Source organism: Gracilinanus agilis, chromosome 2 (genome assembly GCF_016433145.1).
Source record: "Gracilinanus agilis isolate LMUSP501 chromosome 2, AgileGrace, whole genome shotgun sequence".
Classification (NCBI taxonomy): domain Eukaryota; kingdom Metazoa; phylum Chordata; class Mammalia; order Didelphimorphia; family Didelphidae; genus Gracilinanus; species Gracilinanus agilis.
Genome location: NC_058131.1, coordinates 682,106,191 through 682,127,611, shown reverse-complemented (window position 1 = coordinate 682,127,611; position 21,421 = coordinate 682,106,191). Strand labels below are relative to the sequence as shown.

Sequence of the window (21,421 nt, the reverse complement as noted above, 5' to 3'; positions counted from 1 at the left end):
GAAATATTTAGCAAAATCAATAAAAAATACAGTTAATTTCTTATTTTCTGAGTAGATATTCAGACCACCCGGATCCTTCGTTTTACTTTGGTGGCTCCCCTTTCTAGTTGAGGTTAACGGACTAGCCAGAGGTCACACAACCACTATGCATCAGTCGGTCAATAAATATTTACTAAGAACCTACTATAGGGACAGCTAGCTGGATCACTGGATTGAGAGCCACGAGGTCCTAGATTTAAATCTGGCCTCTTCCCATGGGTCCTAGGTCTGTCCTCTGGAGCCACAAAGAATGAATCTGATCTGCTTCCAAGTAACAACCATGCAGATATATGCAGACAACCATCCTATACCCTTCACCCCTGGCACTACCCCCAATAATCATGTCATTTCTTCAAACAATCTTCATACTACATGGTTTAGAGCTGCCATATTTATCTGACTGTTCTCCTTGGAGAATACAAAAACCTGCCCACGTCCATTTAAAATGTAGCACTTAGAAGTGGGCACAATAATCCAAATGTGGTCTGCAAATTAGGCCTATCCCCCCCCACCCCTATTCTCTCCCCCAATTCTACTTCCCTTAATTAACTTTTTTTAGCAGCCATGTCACATTATGGAACCACACTGAGTTTACAACCTTCCATTTATACCGGACTTTACTCAGTCAAGACTAGCAGCAGAGTATGATAATTAGCATTGTTGTTAATGAGCTTCAGTGATTAACTAAGGAAATGCAATCCTCATATGGCCTCATAGTGGAGTGAGACATCAGACCCAGCATCGGGTGCCCAAATTGCCCTCAGAGATGCCAGCTCTCTGCCCAGAGAAGCTGACGAGGGGCAGTAAGTCAGTCTTCTCTTCCCTTCCCTGATCCCTCACTTACAGGAAGGAAGGGGGAAAATATGATCTTTAACCTCCCTTCGTGGCCTAAATTTAGTCATTGATTGTTTATGAATTGCTTTCAGTTGCCCAAAGAACGGTATAAAAAGAAATACTGTGATGGAGTATCTCTATACTTGTGCCCTCGTGTCATCTTTAATGGGGAAAGGATTTCTGACAATGGCTATGCACTATTCATCCAGCATCTCTACTAGGGGTTCTATGGCCCCCAAGGAATCCACAGACAGATTTCAGGGGATCCATCCACTTAAATGGGGGAAAAAAAGGATCTTTATTTTCAATGATGCTTGGTTTCTTTTGTAATTCTATGTATTCCATTTTATTCATTTAAATTGTCACCCTGAGAAGTGATCCATGGACTTCCCCAGATTATGAAAAGATCCATTACAAACAAAAAGGCAAGATTCCCTGAATTAGATGGACCAGGATAAAGGCGAGCTAAGTTTTTTGCTATTTAAAGTAAAATAAGAGAAAGAGAATGGAAACTACAAGCAAGGTGCACATGTACATTGGAGATAATTAATGTAGGAAAGGCAGGAAGATGATGTCTGTCACAACTGTTTCATGCAAATTTATCCTGTGTGACATAAAGAGATGCACTCCAAATTTAGAGAATATGTTCACACTCATGAGGGAAGCAGATCTCAATGTTTCTCATTAATTCATTTATTCTATTATCAAATAATTTTTTTACTCATTTCCTCCATATTTTTCTACAGGATTTGGGTAAAAATGTGGCTAAGACATCATTATACTGCTATTTAATTTTTTAAATTTTAAATTCTTTTTAAAAATTAAATCTACTATGGAGGGGCAAGTAGCTGGCTCAGTGGATTGAGTGCCAGACCTAGAGACAGGAGGTCCTGGGTTCAAAACTGGCTTTAGACACTTCCTACCTGTGCAAACCTGGACAAGTCACTTAATCCTCATTGCTTAGCCCTTACTGCTCTTCTGCCTTGAAACTAATATTTAGTGTTGACTCTAATATGGAAGGATTTTTAAAAATGTGAATAGATTACTGTATAGGTTGAAAAAAGAAGTGCATTTTATAGTTGAATTGAAACATTAAAATGTGAGCTTATTCTCTGCAGCCTCCCTGCCCACTAAAATTTCCTGGTACAACCTGAGTAGCAGATGGGACTCCGGGGATGCTAGGCATCTCATCCTCTTCTGACATGATTTTTCTTGACTTCTCGTAGGTCCCTAGATCTCCAAAGCCTTTTTATATCATGCAGTTTGTAGATTATAAGTAATTGGCACAGTGACACTAATTTAAAATGTTTTTAAGTTCTTATGGATCAATGTTCTGTGCCTGCGATGATGGTCAACAGTTCAATACATAATGATCTGGTTCCATCATGGTTTATTGATTAAATCCTTCAAGCTATTGAGAAGTCTGCATTTGTTACGTGGAGATTTTTCTCCTGTCAGTTTAGGAAAGACAGGAAGTTTTAGGTGTGTAATTCTAGCCAAAAAGTCATGCCTGTTGGTTATATCATCATTATAATTATTATCATATCATATTTTGTATTATTATTGTTATTGTTCTTCTAGGAAACACAGAGTAGGCAAAAAGGAGAGGAAATGCCCTATCCTGAAGTCAATAGTTCTATTATCCAACACAAGAACTAAGTAGGTCTGAGGCCAGCAGGTGGCAGGCTAAGGAAGGAGAAGGTCTGAGGACACTACTTGGCCTCCTACTTTCTGGCGTTTATTGCTCTGGGTGTCTGGGGACCAGAGGAACCACTGTGCAATCAGGCTGCCTGTCAGGGCTCATATACTCTTAATTCAGGGAGGTGGCAGGGGACAGATGCTTAAAGGCAGCTCAATATGGAAAACACTCAGGCTCATTTGGTGGACCTATTGATTTTTTAAAGAGAAATGAAAGGAGGAAGGTGATGTTAACAAGAAAAGGTCCCTTATCCTTCCCACCTCTAACAATTCTTTTTCTGCCTGTGATGGGCTATTGTTGAAAAAAGGAACTGCTCTTCATACACCACTCTTGCTTCTGTGGCATGGCCAATCCTTGGAAAAGGAAATGAGAAATTGCTCTTTACAATATGCATTTCACTGGGCAGAGGTTCATCCCTTGGGCTTTCTAAACTTAATTTAAATATGTATAGAAATAGATATGCCTTCTAAGATAATTGATGTCCTTCATAATTCTATTTTTTAACTTATGTATTACTTTTATTTATTTTAAAATTTTATTTATTTTAAAAAACACATATTATGAGAAGGCTAAACTTCATCAGACTGCCAAAGGGTGAATAACAGAAAAAGATTATGAGCCATTTAACTAAAGTATAATAGGTAGAATTTATATAGATCTTTAAGATTTGCAAAGAGCTTTCTTTATATGTCTTATCTTATTCAGGACCCACAACCTTTGAGGAAGTTNTTTATTTTAAAATTTTATTTATTTTAAAAAACACATATTATGAGAAGGCTAAACTTCATCAGACTGCCAAAGGGTGAATAACAGAAAAAGATTATGAGCCATTTAACTAAAGTATAATAGGTAGAATTTATATAGATCTTTAAGATTTGCAAAGAGCTTTCTTTATATGACTTATCTTATTCAGGACCCACAACCCTTTGAGGAAGTTATTATTATTATTGTTATTATTATTATTAAAACCCTTACCTTCTGCCTGAGAATCAATACTCTGTCCTGGTTCCTTTACCTTTCAACCCCCTACCTCTAAATAATTAATTAACAAAGCTTTTTCTGTGGTTGTTTAATGATAAGTAAAAACAATAGATAATTACTAGAAAGTTTAAATTAAGAAAGGGAACACGGTAACTAGTAGAGAGCTGGTCTTGGAGTAAGGAAGATGGGTGTCCAAATTAACCCAGATTTAGCTGTCTGACCCTCGGAAGCTGATTAACCTCTCTAGGAACTTTCTCAGTCTCTAAATTTCAGATAAATTATGAATATGTAACAGTGATATACATTTCCACACTGGGAGCAGCCTACACTAAGGAAATAATAGGTCTGGATGAAAAAAAAGAAAAAAGGAAAAGAACTAAGGTGGTATTTTATGGGGAACTATCCCTCCAGCCTACCTTGCCCCACCATTTCCCAACGGAGAAAGTCTCCCTTTCTCTCTGCTATATATCTGAGCATGGGTGTGCTAGTAAATGTTTATCAATTACAATTGCCTTCCCAAAGCATGGGAGAGTGTATTCACAATACATTTTTAAATTCTATTCCACATTATAACATTTTCTCCATCACTTTCTGACATGGACACAATCAACAAAACAACAAATAAATCAGATTCTTCTGATTTGCAGTGTTTGTTGATTTCCCAGGTATAAATTCTCACACTTAAAATTTAACAATCCCTCTTGTAAGTTGGGAGCAACCGTAGCCATACATGTAGGGGGAAAGTAAGTCCCTCATCTTCCTGAGTCTGAAGTTGCTAAAAGTATATAAAATGAGGGGGTTGGTCCAGCATACTTTCTAGCTCTTAGATTCTGTTTTAATTCTGGGACACAAAAGTATCAGCTGTTTTTCCAGAGAAGGAAACACAAGATCAGGAAAGAAATTGGGAGAGAGGGGGATATGAGACTGATTCAGAGTTGCCAACATAGCACAGGAAACAGCCTTGTGGCTTTGTCAGAATGTGATTCCTGACCAGCAGGCTCATCACAATAGAGCCATCAAAAGGAGGGACCACAGAAAAGCTCAGGCCACACCTACTAACTCACCCCTAGGTATAGAAAGGGATTCTGTGGTTCCCAACTTGCATTCCCCAGGGGACAGCATTCAGACACCTCTTTCTAAGTCTACTATTATTCAGCCAGTGAGCCTGACTGTGTGACCCTGGGCAAGTCACTCAACCCCCATTGCCTAGCCCATACTATTCTTCTGCCTTAGAACCAATACCCAGTATTGATTCTAAGATGGAAGGTAAGGGTTTTAAAAAACCCAAATCATCATATTCAGGGGGCAGCTAGGTGCTACAGTGGATAGAGAGCCAGGCCTAGAAGATGGGTAGTCCTGGGTTCAAATATGGCCTCAGATGCTTCCTAGATGTGTGACCCTAGGCATGTCATTTAACTCCCAAAGCCTAGTCCTTCACACTCTTCTGGCTCAGAACTAATACTCAGTATTGATTCTAAGAAAGTAAGGATTTATAAATATATATTAGTATTATTGTTTTTACTGAATATACCAAATATAACATGGTACAATGGACAGACAACTGATCTTGGAATCAGGAAACCTTGGATTTACTGTGTGATCCTTTGCAAGTTACTTAACCTACCCATTCCCTAGGTAAATCTTCTAAGACTATAAATTACAAAGAACCTACATTGGTAAGAGAGTTTCCTTATTTGGGAATTCCCTATACCTATGAAGTAATCTGTTTGCATCAGGAATTCTTAACCTGAAATCTACATATCCTTAAGGAGTCAGTGGATAGATTTTAGGGGGTCCATGAACTTGTTTAGAGGGGAAATATCTTTTATTTTCACTAATCTCAAACAGATATTTAGCATTTCTTCCTATTATAAATGTAACCATGAATCTGAAGAGTCACCAGACTACCAAACAGTCTATGAAATAAAAAAGGTTTAGATTGATTCTAGTCTAGTCCTTACACCCTATTTTACATGTATATTATCTCCTACTTCCTAGTCTAGATCATGAGCTCTCTGAGGGCAGTGATCATATTTTGTTAATCATCATAATGTCTAGCATTTAACACAATATTTTGGATGTAACAGGTACTCAAAAAATGTTTTTTGGATTCCAGAAGTTGCCCCCCTAGGTCATCCCACATTTTGGAGAAGATGAGGAACGATAATTATTGTTGGAATTGGGGGCTGCTGGAATGACTCAGAAGTAGCAGTTAGTAGGGTAGAAACAGGTGGTAAGATCAGCTGCTTCTAAAAGAAAGATTTGAGTCACTTTGGCTGCTTCTCCCTCCTCCCACCCCTTTCCAACATCCTTCTCAAGAGGAAAGTTTCCTTTTTGGGATATCTCTTCTCCTCCAGTGATATTCTCCAAGATAATTTTAACTGTTTTTAAAGCTCTACAAATCAGTGATGGAACCCTTGTTACATGCTTTTGGGGATATCATTTGAACTTCTGATGGCTCAGTTTCCCCACCTAAAAAATGGGAGTAAAGCTAGACAGAGCTCTTAACCTATTAACAGCCTAGTGACATCTATAAATCTCTTTTCAAAATTTTGTTTTTAAATGCATAAAATAAAATACATAGGATTATAAAGAAAATCAATTATATTGAAATAGAAGAGTTTGTATATATAAATTATATATGTATATATATAAGTGAATATATATATACATATATACACACACACATACACACATATATATATATATATATATTTGCAACCAGTTTAAGAATCATTAGTTCAGATATTTCCTAAGGTCTATCCCAGCTCCATGATGCTATGAGTCCATGAGCTCTTACCTAAGGACATAGCAATACTGGTGTTATTGGGGTAAGGAGCACATAATATGAATGACCACAGATCCTCATTTTTAGTCACAGTGGCTTCTTCCATAGCACAGCTTAGAATTAACTTCAAGTTAGAGGTCTAAGTCAGTGTCTAGATTTTTGCTGGGGAAACTTTGCTTATTCATCCCGAATCCTTTTTGGATATTAAACAGAAATCTTACCTCTCGATGTCTGAGCTGAAAGCTTCTTCCTTCATGATAACAATTGTATGTTTTTAGCAGAGATAAGAGTTCTGATCTGCAGGGGTCAAAACAGAGATTTAGGCTTGCAGCCTGCAGAAGACACACAGGTCTAACACTCAGGAGACCAGCAATCAATCACTTGCTATGGGATATTGAGGCTTACAATTTTCTGTGCCATAGAGGACATTTGTATAATGATGCTACCAAAATTTGCCCTGCTGTTTCATAGAATCAAGTGGGATAACAGATATAAGTCCTTTGAGAATGTATTAAATGTTGTATAAACACAAGACATTTCTGTACTAAAGAGTCTCCAGAACTATGTACTGTCATCAACACCTAAATCCTATCAACACAGCACCTATCTTACCCATTTACATTATTAACTTTTAAATTTCTCTCAGTAAAGAAAGAAATTCCCTCTATTCTCAACTCTTTCTTGCTTATAAATATGCTTTAAATATATGGATGGGATGGTGGGTTAAGCCACTTCTCCCTTTCAAGATTTCTTACCTACATCTAACCCCAGACTGCTCCCCTCAATCCCCTCCTTGGGGGATCCCTCCAAGGACACATCAGAGTAGTTGCAGCTCATTGGTGCAAGTGCCCTGCCTTACAAAAAGAAAACTAGGGGACAATATGGTAAAGGCACTTTTTATGACACAAATGTGGTACTGATTATAAATATGATACCAACTGAAGGCACTTTAAAGGTCATCTAGTCTAATATCATCATTTTGAAGATGAGGAAACTGAGGCCCAGAGCAGTTAAGTAATAAGGCATGAAATCATTCATCTTATGATTTCTCAGGTCTGTAGCAGCAATCATTTTAAAGTTCTTCTCAAAGAGACGAAGGAAGCACCTACTTCAGAATGGATTTATTGCCACTGATGAGCACATGTGAATTGGGCAGGAGCTCTTCATCCATCCTGACCAGGAGCTCTGTGTGGTGGACCAGAGGGCCAATCTGCCAAGAAACCAAAAAGAGTTTATAAATAAAACAAGGCTGTGGTGTTTAGGGGAGGTCATGGTTGTCTGTCATGGTCATTAGAAAGTAACACTGCATTAATTAAATAAAAATTTTCAAATCAAAAAAAAAAAGAAAAGAAAAGAAAAGAAAGTAACACTGCCTTCCATCTGAATTGCATATGTATTTTCAAGGGGCAAAAAAGTTTGCAAGCTGTCTATTCCATTAGCATGAGAGCTACTTGAGGATAGGTCTTATGTTTTTCCATTTCTTTATATTCCAAGTACTTAACTTAAGTGCTTGGCACACAGTAAGTATTTAATAAATGTTTGTTAAATGAGGCCAGGGTTAGAACAATGGGAAAAGGTTTAGGAAGTCAACCAGTTCAGCCTACAGTGCCTCAAGAAAGCAAGTGATTGTCTTTATAAAAGAAACAAATGTTAACTAGATTAATGAATAAGTATTTATTAAGTACCTCCTGTGTATCAGGGACTTTAGACACCAAGTTAAAACTGAAACAGTCTTTGCCCTCAAGAGCTTACAATATAAGCAACATGCACACAAATATCTATATACAAAATATATACAAAGTAAATACAAGTTAATGCTAAGTAAACAGCAATTAGGAGTAAGGAGATGAGGAAGTGATAATAAATACAAAGCACATGTAGGAGGTAGCACTGAAGCTAGGAATTACTGGAGACAAAGATGAAGAGAGAATGTATTGAAAGTAGGGAGGGGGGCTACTGGGTAGCTCAATGGATTGAGAGCCAGACCTAGAAATAGGAGGTCCTAGGTTCAACTCTGACCTCAGACACTTCCCAGCTGTGTGTTCCTGGGCAAGTCACTTGACCCCCATTGCCTAGCCCTTACTGCTCTTCTGCCTTGGAGCCAATACTCAGCATTGCCTCCAAGACAGAAGGTAAGGGTTTAAAAAAAAAAAAAAAGAAAGAAAGAAAAAAAGAAAGTAGGGAGGATGCAATTCAACCAACAAAAATAAAAGCACCAGCGGGTACTCCAGAGAACACCACAGCTGGAGGGACTTTAGAGATCATCTGGTCCACTCTTTCCTGCAAGATGGAAACCAGCATTACAATGGAACCATGTTTGTACCTGGCCAGAACTATTAAAAAACCCAGCAATGCTTCACTCCTGACTCTCAAGCCATTTTACCAACTAACATCACCAAAGCATCCCCACCCTAAGTTCTAGTACCATCAACTCTAGGTATGTTCCTAGAAGTATGTAAATCTACTTTTTTTTTTAAATGGCTCTATTCACCTTCCTGGTAACTTTCTAGACTCTCAGAACACTACTCTCATAGATATCACCTATATAGCATACATATATATGAATGGGTAATTTTTATATTATTCATATATGTGCACATTCAATTCTCTCTATATTCATATATTTGCATGTATATATGTATATGGAAAGAGAGATGTTTGAATGTAAGCTCCTAGAAGACAGATATATTCTTTCCTTTGTGTATTTCTATCCGCAGTATTTATTACAGTGCTTAACATATAGAAGCTATTTAATAAAGGCTTTTTTGGAGGCAGCTAGGTGACTCATTGGACTGAAAGCCAGGTCTAAAGACAGGAGTTGCTGGGTTCAAATATGACCTCAGACACTTCCTAGCTGCATGATCCTGGATAAGTCACTTAACCCCTATTGCCTCTCCCTTACTGCTCTTCTGCCTTGGAACTATACCCTATTGATTCTAAGATGGAAGGTAAGGGTTTAAAAAACCAACAACAAAATAAATGCTTTTCCATTCATTTGATCATTCATTCACACTCATATTTTTATCCACCTTCAGCATTTCCCACAAAGCATAAAAGTGTGAACACTGGCTCTCTGGGGCAAATTTCCAGCTACATCAGATTTCCAGCACTGAATTGTCCTATATAGGTTTGATCTATGTAAAGAAAGTTATGGTCCTTTGTGATCATTGGAAGCATCCATTCAGATGAGACTATTTGTTTTTCTGGGTCATGGAAAAAATCTCTCATGAAACTGGGTTCGCTTTTTATGTTCTCTTCTCTTCAAACAAAGGAGGGGGCGATATGCAATTGGCTCAGGGGTCAATGCAGAACACCCAACAGAAGGTCTTCTATGAAATCAGGGGATCTCCTAGGTGTCTTTAAGTCAAGTGAGCCTGAATTGGTAGCAATAAACAATTTTGATCAAAGAACCAGATTGGCCAAATCCTAAATTGGCCTGATGGGATGGATAAGTGATGACTGGGTACCCCTAAAAGCATTTGGAAATAGCCCAGGATAATGGAGGTCCATATCTTGCCATCTTGTCTAAAAGAACAGCACAAAGCATGGAGGAATGCTTTCCTGAAATCCAATTATACCCTGTCTACATCATTCTCTTGAATTGTTAGTCAAACAATAATCCTGCCAAAAGAAAGAAAGTAGGTTAGCCAGGCAGGACAACCTGTTTGTGATGAAGCCAATTTGAACTTTGACAGTCACTGCTTGATTATTTTGTAAACAGTCACAAACTAGTCCTCTAATAATAAGTTCTAGAATTTGGCCAGTAATGAAACTTCATCAGCTTAAAGTTTGAAGACATCCTCCTCCTCTCTCACTGTGCCCCCCCCATTTTTTTTTTCTTAGAGCATTACAATTTTTTAAAGATCATGAACTGCTTCTTTTTCAGTTAATAGGAATTAGAATAAAGGCTACCTTCTGGGGATCTGAAAGCAGAAGAATAAAAGTTGGGAGAGTGATCCCAGAGGGGAAATTTTGGCAAAATTCCAGAATCATAGATTTCTTTTGTTGCAAGTACTTTAGAGATTAGTCTCACCTTGCTCCATGACTTTACAAAAAAGGAAATAGAGTTCCAGAGCTTAAGTGGTTATATAGGAGAACCAAATACAGGCCCAAACACAACCTACATCTCCTGACATTTAGTCTAGTGTTCTTTCCAGAAGCACCACACTCGGGAACTGCTGACTCACTGAACTTTGGCACAACAACATCAACAGGTTTTTTTGTTTGTTTTTCCAGAAAAACTGCTACTTCAGGATGCTTCTCCCAGCCTTGTACATCTACATTCAATAAAAATTTAAAACCCAGATGTATGACTTCACGTTTATTCCTATTCAATTTCATCTTACTAATAATAACAGTAATAAAGGTTCAAATCTATAGAGATTTGAGGTTTGCAAAGTGTTTTATTTAGATGTCCAAATTTGATTTTTCCAATAACCCTGTGAGACAGATACTATTATTATCATCACCATTTTATACAGGGGAGAAACATGTATGATTTGCCTCCCAGGTTATTCAGTTTTTTCAGTCATGTCTGACTTTTTTAACTTCATTTGGGGTTTTCTGGGCACATCCTGAGGTGGTTTGTCATTTCCTTCCCTAGCTCATTTTACAGATGATGAAACTGAGGTAAACAGGGCTAAATGTCTTCCCCTGGGGTCACTAAGTGTCTGAAGCCAGATTTGAACTCAAGAAAAGGAATCTTCCTATGTCCATACGTAGCACTCTATCCACTGTGCCACCTAGCTGCTCTGTGACTTATGCAGAATCATATAGCCAAATGTCAGAGATAAGATTTAAGTTCAGGTCTTTGTCAAGATTTTTCTGAACCCTAACTTCATCAACTTGTGTCAGCTATGTCTCTCACCCAGTCTCCATCTGTAAACTTGAGATGCATGACATATATGGCCTTATGTAAGTCACTGATAATGAGGCATAGGGTCAAACACAGATCCATGAAATATTACAGTGGAGACCTTCCAAGTGGACACGGAATCATTAATGACCACTTTAGGGATTCTGGCCTCCATAGAGATCCAAACCGGACTAGTTGCACCATCATCTAGTGTGTTATTTAAAATCACTTGGGGGACCTTGGAACTACATTTCCCGTGATCCCCAACGGGTTTCCTGTTTTTGGATTACGTCTTCAAGGTGAGGGACGGCTTTAAATATTGGGAAGTGACTTTGAACTTCCTTTTTAGCTACCTGGGCGTGGGAAGGTACGAAAGGTAAAATGGCTGAGGCGGCAGTTTGAATACTTACAGGCGCGTGGTCTAATGATTTTTATCTCTATCAGCATGGCTTTTATTAAAATACTATTCTCCCTTTTAATATCTGCCTTCCTCATTTTTAATAATAACAATAGCCAACATCTCTACATGTTGTCTACAAAAACAGGATAAGATGCCGGATCAAGCACTTTATAAAATGTGGGAAGCCAAAGGAGGAATATGTTTTAGAAAAAACAATGTATTCAGCTTTGGACATGTTTGCTTTAAGATGCAAACAAGGAGGTGAGGAGGTCCAATCAGTTAATAGAAAGGTAGGTTTGGAATTCAGGAAAGAGGTTGGGCTAGAAATAAAGGGTTGGGAGATACCTGTATAGAGGTGACATTTGGAGACTGCCAAAGGGCAGAGTATAAAGAAAGAAGAGAAAGGGGTCAAGGGCAGAGCTTTGGAGAACATCTGTTAAGAGGAATGTGAGACATAGTAAGAACTAGCAAAGGAGAAAGATGAGCAATCAGAGAGTGGGACGAGAAGCAACAGAGCAAAGTCATGAAAACTAAGTGAGGAGAGAATTTTAAGTGACATGGATTATATTTTAGTAACCAAAAGCTAAAGACTAATTAAGGATAAGGAAGACAGAGAAAAAGGCTTGTGAGATTAGATAACTAAGAAGGAAGTCAACAATGACCATCTAGAGTAGTTTCAACAGAATGATGGAGATTAAATTACAGGAGATTGAGGGAAATGAAAAAAGCTGGACTTGGGAGGACTTGATTGTATCTACCAGGAACACCCTCAGACAGACAACTCAGCTTCAGAACCTCACTTCCCCAAGGCAAGCCCCTGGAAGAAGGTAAATCCAAGACATTCAAAAATTCAAATAGTCTTTTTCTTTTTCCAGCCACCAAAATTTTGAAATAGTTTCAGTTCCTTAGTTACTTACTTTAGGTCTCTTTCAGATTCAGTTTTTGATTATGGGAGGGGAAGAAGAGGGAAGCTTGACAAATCATTCTCCCTCTTCCTAGATGTTTCATTATTTTTGGATCTTTTAAGGTTGATTTAACCCAGAAAGAGAGAAAGCCAGATAGTATAGTGAAAGGCAGCTGGCTCAAAATGAGTGAGTTCCTAGTCAACATTTCCTGAGGGCTCACAAATAGCTACTATGCTCTAAGAAAGCTTCAATACACATGAATAAATTCCTACAACTAATCTGGCCTTTCAAATTTAGTATGTCAAAAACATATCTTGTCTTCCCCTTACTTTGGGCCCATAATTTCCCTTCTTCTAAACTTTCCTTTTCTGAGGAAACCATCATTATCCTTCCAGTTACCTCCTCAAAGTCAGCCTCTCTCTTTCCCAACTCAAATATCTAATTAACTGCAAAATACTATTGAATCTACAAACCCCTCTTATATCTAATTGGCCCCCCTAAGTCTAGTCTATCCATTCTCTACTCCAAACTTCACACAGCTGCCATATATACATATATGTGACCATGTGTTAAGGCAGTTAGGTGGTATAGTGGATCCCGGCGTCAGGAAGATCTGAATTCAAAATTCTATCATCTCATTCTGATCTCTTTTGGCATTCGGATAAAACATTGCTCTCTCGTGCCTCTCATGTGCCAAACAAGCCATCTTACTTTAATTTATTTGAGATTCAGGGCTCCATGGTCTAGTGGGAAGAAAGTTTGCAATCTCCCTCATATGCCACTTAGGATCCCTGAAGGAAAAATTCCAGGGGGCTCATGTTTGGACTTAGGGGTCTAGGAAAAGGGAATAGACCCTAGTTTGGAGACTAGCCCAGCCTTTGTAGTCTACATTTCCTAAATTGTGGCTGGAGGAGTAGGGGTGTAGGAGTGGCTACCAGGACCATTAATCCTAGTCCTGGTCAATGCAAAAACTGATGTGGTTGAGATATGATACAACCAGAGAGAGAAACATGTATGAGTCAGTGAAGTGAAAGTGAAGCAAGTCAGCTTTATGGAGGGGGAAATAGAATGAGAAAGGGTGGTCAAGGAAGACAGAGAAGCAAGTCAGGTCCACTGGGACCCTTGTTAGAATGAAGTCCAAAGCCAGGTGGGTTTTATAAGAGTTAATAAGGGTTTTATTAAGCAGGAACAGGTATATGGGTGAGAGAAGAGAGGAACCTGGACCAAATCAGCAACTAATTGATTGAAACTCCCAATGAGAAAAGGGCATTTGATCATTACTGTATGTTTTACTTCAATGGGGGAAACTCAAGGGATATGAACCTCCTGAAGGTTAAGTGGCTTTGCCCAGAGTGCCACAGCTAGGAAGTATCTGAGGCCAGATTTGAATCCAGGACCTCCCATCTCCAAGCCTGACTCTTGATCCACAGAGGTGCCCCTAACTTATATGACATCGTGTACATTAAATATTATGTTCTATGTAATATAAGTATGTGTGTATATATGTATACACACAATATAATACCAGCACATTTATATATAAAATCCATATATTTTATATATAAATGTGCTTATCTTCTCCCATTAAAATGTGAGCTATTTGCGAGGAGAAATCATTTCCTTCTTTGTGCCTGTATACTTAGCACCTACCAGGACACCTTGAACTTAGTAGGTGGTCAACACATGTTTATTGCCTAAGAATTGCAAGTAATCCAGCTGGAACAGGTAAGGGGCAGAGATGGGATTAAACCCAAGTCCTGATCCTGACTCCCAACTCTTTCTGCTTCTCCCCTCCGGTCACTAAGTTTCATGCATCCTCATATTCCCCAAGCCTTTAACTCACACTGTTGTATACTTATAGCACATGGCCTGGCACATAGTAAATGCTCAATATATGTTTGTTGGCTTAATTTGACTCTAACATCTTTAAATTGGAGGAAATTGCTTTTTTTAAGGAAAAACGTAGAGCGAAATGGGGGCTTGTGATCTCCAAAATCTGGGGGAATGAAGTCATTCCGGTAGTAGTTAGAATGGAACTTCATAGCATAGGTTTATAGGATTTAGAACTAGACCCTGTCTAGCACCTAGTTTAATTTTCAGATTTTACAGGTATAAAGGTGGGGTCAATTCTTTAAATAGTCCCCCCCCCCCAGGATTAAAGGAAGCTTGTTATTGTAAAAGGATGTTACATAGATAAGGAAACAGAAGCCCAGAAAAGTTAAATGACTTATCCAAAGTTACACAGGACTGAGTAGTACAATTAGATTTGGAGCCAAGAGACCAAAGTTCAAATTCTGTTCTGCCACTGACTGATTGGATGGATGACTTAAGGCATATAACAACTTCACTTCTGGACCTTGGTTCTTTCACCTTAAAAAGAAGAGTATTGGACACTGTGATCACTAGGGTTCCTGCTACCTCTATGATTCATGCCCATCACATTTGCTCAGATTTCCCAATTCTTCAGCAGGTTCTGCTTTCTATTTTGAGTCTGTTGAGCAGCCTTTCCTCTCAATTTAACAGTCAACAAGGCAGTGAGAATTTGCTCTGAATATTAACCATTGCTTTGCTGACTTTTCCTGACCCCTCTTCCACCTGTGTCCTTTGTTCATGGTAAATGCTGGGCAAGAGTTAGGAGAAACCTTAATTTGAGTGGCCATGAAGAAATCAAATCTCTCCTCTTCTCAGTTTCCCCATCTATTAAGATATTACGTTATACTAAGCATTGGGGATACAAATATGGAACAAGAAAGTCCCTGACCTCGAGGAGCTTACAATCTAATCTAATTCAAAAGGAAGCTGAAAAAAGGAGGAGGAAAGTGACCAAAAAAGAGAGTGGCAGGAAAATCCAAAGGAATTAAAAAAAAAAAAGTGATGCTGGCCTGTGGAGTTCTCTGATCAGATGAGCCTTATTAGGGAAGATGAGCTATGAGTACCAAGGTTAATGTGATCTTGAAGGATTATGGGATTCCCATTGACATGATGGGGAAAATCCTAAGGAATGCTGTCAAATGGGAAATGATCATGCATGTAAATACATATTAGTGCTAAGAAGGTTAGGTTACAGCAAGTCTTAATCCAGCTATAACTTATCCTTCATATCAAAGAAGAGGTTTTCTAGGTACCTTATCTCTTACTATGCCTAGTCTAGCTGCTTACATGGGTAATTACAAGACAAGACAAATATCCAAAAGGCCTCTTTCACAACCAATGTATCAAAAAGCATTTATTAAGTGTGTCAGGCATTCTGCTTAGGACTAGGGATATATGTACTTGCTGTGTCAGGAACTATACTAGGAATTAGGGATTCAAAGACTAAAAGGAAATATCCTTAAGGTTTCTATGGAAATGGGGCATAAACACAAATATACAAAAAACATAAAAAATAAACACAAAGCAACTTTAGGGAGATGCCCTAAGACCAAGGGTGGAGGAAAGAATCAGGAAAGGCTATATGTTTCCAGATGGTGTTTGAGATAAACTCTGAAGGAAGCTAGGGAGTCTAAGAAGGAAGAGGTGAGAAAGAAGAGCACTCTAGGCATGGTGACTAGAAATTCAAAGGCAGGGTGACTAGAAATGGAGTACAGTTGAAGAGCAGTAAGAAAGTCAATTTGAGTAGACTATAAATTATGTTAAAGAAAGTAATGTATAATAAGCCTGGAAAGGAAGGTGGGATCCACATGTGAAAGGCCTTAAACATCAAATAAAAAATCTTTCCCCACTTGCTCATCATTGGGGATGGATTTAAGTAAAGGCATCTCCAAATATTTCCCTTTAAAATGCAAATATTACTGAGAGTAGGGAACATATATCACTTTATATCAATCATTACAACAGATAATTCTGCCAGATAATGTCACATTGGAGGGCATATAATGGGATCCAAAGGAAATGGAATACAAGAAATAAATATTTTAAGGGAATAGGGGGGAAAGGTGTTTTGCCAAGAAGACATTCAATTGGGATGTCAGAGTGTGAGATCTTAGAAAGCCAGGAAGCAACATGGAATTTTAGAGTTGAAAAGAACCTTGGAATTGATCTAATCCAACTTCCCTATGTGACATGGGAGGAAAATGATGGCAATAAAAACTGATATTACTGGAACATTTTAAAAGCTTGGTTAGTTGGTTGGTTATTGTCTTTCATAATTGAAGACCAAAATGGCATCACTGGTGATGTCTTCTGACTCATACATAAAATGAATTGAAATGAGGCAGGATTGCCCAGTCATCAGCTTTATTCTCCTTCAGATTCACCAAATCCAGTGGCAAGACAAAAATCAAGATGACTGGTGATGGCCTGGGAGAGTGTTGCCATGGACGACCCTGGTATCATTGATGTCTGATCAATCTTTAGGCACTTCACAGCCCCCTCTTCTACCACCTTCATGGCCACTCAACAAATTGCTCTCATTGGTCCATTCTGCCAGGTGAAGGATTCACATGCTTAAGTTTAGACACCTCCTAACCCCGAGTGGGTTTGTGGTCTATTGGTTATCCTCAACATGGTTCAGCTGACTGGCCAGGATGGTTTAGGAGGATGTGGCTGCTATGCCATGCTACAGCATCTTGGAGCCATGGGTGAGATGTAGGTGGCAAAAGGAGGAAAGAAGCCTTGAAAAGGGCTCAGCAAATTTGCATATGCTTTACCAATGATCTCACTGGTGTCTCCTAAGAACCCTGGGTTAGATGCTATGGTTTATCTTCACTTTACAAACAATGAAACTGAGACCAAAAGTCAAGGAACTTACCCAAGGCCACATAGGTACAGTATAAGAAATAGAGCAGAGATATGAACCTCAGTTTTCTACAATCCATCCTTTTCCCACTTCACCAAACTATGACTGTGGGCAAGTTACTTCTCTGGGTCTGTTATCTGCCCTAAAAAATGATGATCTCAAAGGTCCCTTTCCAGCTCAGGTTCTAGGTTTCTATTTTTTTTTCTTTTGCTAAGTTAAAAAAAAAAACACTATTAAATATCCCTGAGTTAAATAAATGTATTCCAAACAATGTTTCCATGACATCTACTGTATGAATAGCTCATCCTTGTCTCCATTCTTAGAGAAGAAATGGCCTTCAGCTTTTGCAAATTTGCCAACTTTCTGCCCAACAGATGTTAGGATAAACTGTTCCAACATGGCTGCAATGCGATAATTACTGGAGAATTCAGTCCAGTGGGATTTCACCCATTTCTACACCTTCCAAATGACTGACCAGGAATGATGGGAAAGCTGAAACTAACATTTGGCTTGAGGCGGGAGCTTTCATACAATTAGTAACCTGCCAGCTCAAAGGAAGGGCAGGGAGCAAAATGAGGGAGAAAAGAAGGAGCCTCTTAAGAGGCGAAAAACAGGTCAGCACCACTAAAATGAGAGTTTGGCTTTAATTCAAACTACCATTCAGTTCATCTCCTTCCCTCTGCCAAAGGGCCATTTGCTTCAGTCTTTCTCCACGGGGCATCTAAAAAGCAAAAAACCTCATTTGGCAGCCAGGCAGCAGCCTTCTCCTTGTAGAAAGATGTGTTATATGAAGGCAGTACAGCAATGGAGAGGGTACTAAGCTTGGAGTTGGAAAAACTTGGGTTCAAATCCCCCCCTGACATTTATTAGCTAGATCAGAAAGCTGAGCTGCAGGTGGTATTCTTACCTTTCTTTCTTATTGAGCTTTGTCTATATTGGTTAGACATTCTGGAAGTGTTCTAGAGAAACAAATGATTCTGGTGGCCAGGAAAAGACTGAGGAGTTTTAGTAAGCGACAACCCCTATAGGAGCAGAAGATAAGCTAAATAAAAAGAATGTGAGCTTGATTCACTTTGCAGAATATAACAGCTAATATAATAAAGAAGATAGATTTGAACTCAGGTCTTCCTGACTCACAAATTCAGCAATCTCATCCATTGTTCCATTGATATGAATGGAAATCTTCTTCTTTAAAACCCTCATAGCATTGCTTTTTATGCCTCTCCTACTCACTCGAAGTTGTCCTTGGAGGGTGGTTTTTGTGTGCATGTTTTACAGGAACTGGAGACAGGAAGACTATCCTCCTGAGTTCATGTGGCCTCGCTCGGATACTTACTAGCACTATAACCCCGGGCAAGTCATTTAATCCTATTTGCCTCAGTTTCCTCAACTGTAAAATGAAAAAAAAGGAAATGTCAAACCACTCCAGTATCTTTGCTAAGAAAACCTCAAATGGAGTCACAAAAAACATTTAGCCCCACTCTAGGTTGTCCTTCAGGATGTGAGAATTAAAAATTAATATCCAAATACTCTAAGTATTATATTTAATAAGATTTATTAATAATAACTAAAATTAAAAAGCTAGAGTAAAAAAGGCAGCTAACCAAGCTGCAGTTGGGGAGAAAAGGGGGAAGAGGACACAGTTTACAGCAAACTTATAAACAAAATGTGAACATGCAAACATGGGGGCGCAGGGAAAGGGATGCTGGGAAATGAAGTCCAAGGGTACAAGATTTCTAATTATATAAGGAAAAGGACTATCTTTTTTTTAAAACATTTATTAATATTCATTTTTAACATGGTTACATGATTCATGCTCCTACTTTCCCCTTCACCCCCCCACATTCCCCCCCATGGCCGAAGCACATTTCCACTGGTTTTATCATGTGTCATTGATCAAGACCTACTTCCAAATTGTTGGTAGTTGCATTGGTGTGGTAGTTTCGAGTCTACATCCCCAATCATGTCCGCCTCAATCCATGTGTTCAAGCAGTTGTTTTTCTTCTATGTTTCCTCTCCTGCAGATCTTCCTCTGAATGTGGGTAGCGTTCTTTTCCATAAATCCCTCAGAGCTGTCCTGGGTCATTGCATTGCTGCTAGTACAGAAGTCCATCACATTCAGTTTTACCACAGTATGTCAGTCTCTGTGTACAATGTTCTTCTGGCTCTGCTCCTTTCGCTCTGCATCAGTTCCTGGAGGTCTTTCCAGTTCACATGGAATTCCTCCAGTTTATTATTCCTTTGAGCGCAATAGTATTCCATCACCAGCATATACCACAATTTGTTCAGCCATTCCCCAATTGAAGGGCATACCCTCCTTAAAAGGACTATCTTTTAATTCACTTTTTTGTCCTTAGTGAATGCCCAGTAAGTGCTTGTTGAATTAACCCATCCTTCTTTGGAAACACAATAAAAACTTCTTTTGTATTTCAATTAATATGTTTTTTAAAAAATGAATACAGGGGGCAGCTAGGTAACTCAGTGGAGAGAAAACCAGGCCTAGAGAAGAGAGGTTCTTGATTCTAATCTATCCTCAGATACTTTCTTAGCTGTGTGACCCTGGGCAAGTCACTTGGTCCTCATGACCTAAAGCTTACCACTCTTCTGCCTTGGAACCAATATACAGTATTGATTCTAAGATAAAAGGGAAGAGTTTAAAAAATAATGAATACATTAATTTTGAGAACAGCGATTTCTCCACTCAAAAATTCTTTCTAGACTTACCTGACTGGAGGAAACTTTATCAGTACTTAATTGAAACTCTTAGAAAATAATGCCCTCCAACAAAATCCTTCCTTTCAGACCAAAACCTCTTTCTTTTAATATGTGTTTATTGAATTAAGTTGATTTTTAGGAAAGTATTAAAAGGCCAAGGACAAAAACCAGGCCCAGAAAATGGAAAAGGGTAAACAAATAGAAGGAGGAATATCTCCAGAACAATTGATATCATGGCTCTTCCCATCCCCTGAAAGGATGATAGGACCCACCTAAGGTGGTACCCTCAATTCCTGTTCTGAAGTAATTAAGGCACTAATTAGAGGGAGGAAGGAAGTCTCTTTGATTACTCTGGGAGTGGTCTATGAGGGATGAAGACTTTTTCTCCAGGGGTGTTCAGAAAAGATTAAGTGACTATTGTTTCATTACAAGGAGTAATATTTTTTATCATATGATAACATTTTCCTGGTTCAGTATTCTTAAAGTAACTTTAAAAGGTCTTATGTTAAGAGCATGCATGGACTCTGCCAGTTTGGGCCTTTCTCTCTAAGGAGAACAATGCTTGAATCTAGAACGAGACTCAAATACTATATCGTTTATGGTAGACGTGTGATTAAAACAGAATACAAGAATTCTTTTTTTTCCCCCAACACTGGTTATGACAACGTCTAGCAGGGGCAGACACTGATTATGGAAGGGAGATACTAACCATTTTAAAATTTGCTTTGGAATGTCCACTTGGGACCATGCCAACTCTGGTGATTGACCTGTGGTCCATAATGCTGCTTTTTAGAGAGACAGGAAGGGGAGCCCCATGGCAGAATGACCCTTTGTACCACCACAAATGCTGGTTGCCCTCCAAGAGCCTCCATTGTGGTTCTCTTCCAAGCTGCCTAGCTGTCCAATCACATCATGCGATTAGCTCTAAACCCTTTTACAGCAGCTGAGCACAAATGCACCAAGCTCATTCATGACATGAAATTGCCCAAGGTCCACAGTCTTTGAATTGTTTCTTTTGATAAATGGAGCATAATGACTCATAGTAAGAGTCAGCCTGGGATTGTGGATAGACAGCCTCAAGACTGGAAGACCTGGGCTCAAGTCCCACTTCTAATACATACTATCAATCAATCAATCAATCAGCATTTATTAAGCACTTCTGTGTCAAACACTGTGCCCCTAAGCACTGAGTAACCCCTCAGTGCTCAGGTATGGAAAGACCTTAATAACTGTGTCTTTAGAGTCAGATATCCTAGGTTCAAATCCTTTGACCCTCATGACTTTATCTTTTCTGGGCCTCAGTTTCCTTAACTGTTCAATGAAAGCGTCGTACTAGGCAGCCCTTCAGTTACTTTCCCATTTAAAATCTATAATGTTAATACATTATTTTATAGCCTAATAGTTAGCTTTTCAATATACACAGGAGTCATTTTAAAAATTATTTTTATGGCAGTACTACAAAGTACT

The 21,421-nt window shown here is 38.7% G+C and overlaps 1 protein-coding gene across 1 annotated transcript in view; it reads right to left on the bottom strand.

Moving 5' to 3' along the window:
* Positions 1 to 21,421, bottom strand: part of RASSF4 (Ras association domain family member 4) — a 70,835-nt gene that overhangs the window by 33,613 nt on the left and 15,801 nt on the right. Inside the window, exons 2-3 of the mRNA XM_044659135.1 lie at positions 7,451 to 7,551; positions 6,563 to 6,638 (exon numbers count right to left, since the gene is read on the bottom strand). Of these exons, the coding sequence (XP_044515070.1) occupies positions 6,563 to 6,638; positions 7,451 to 7,512 (138 nt within the window). The 5' untranslated portion in view covers positions 7,513 to 7,551. The remainder of the gene's footprint in view (positions 1 to 6,562; positions 6,639 to 7,450; positions 7,552 to 21,421) is intronic.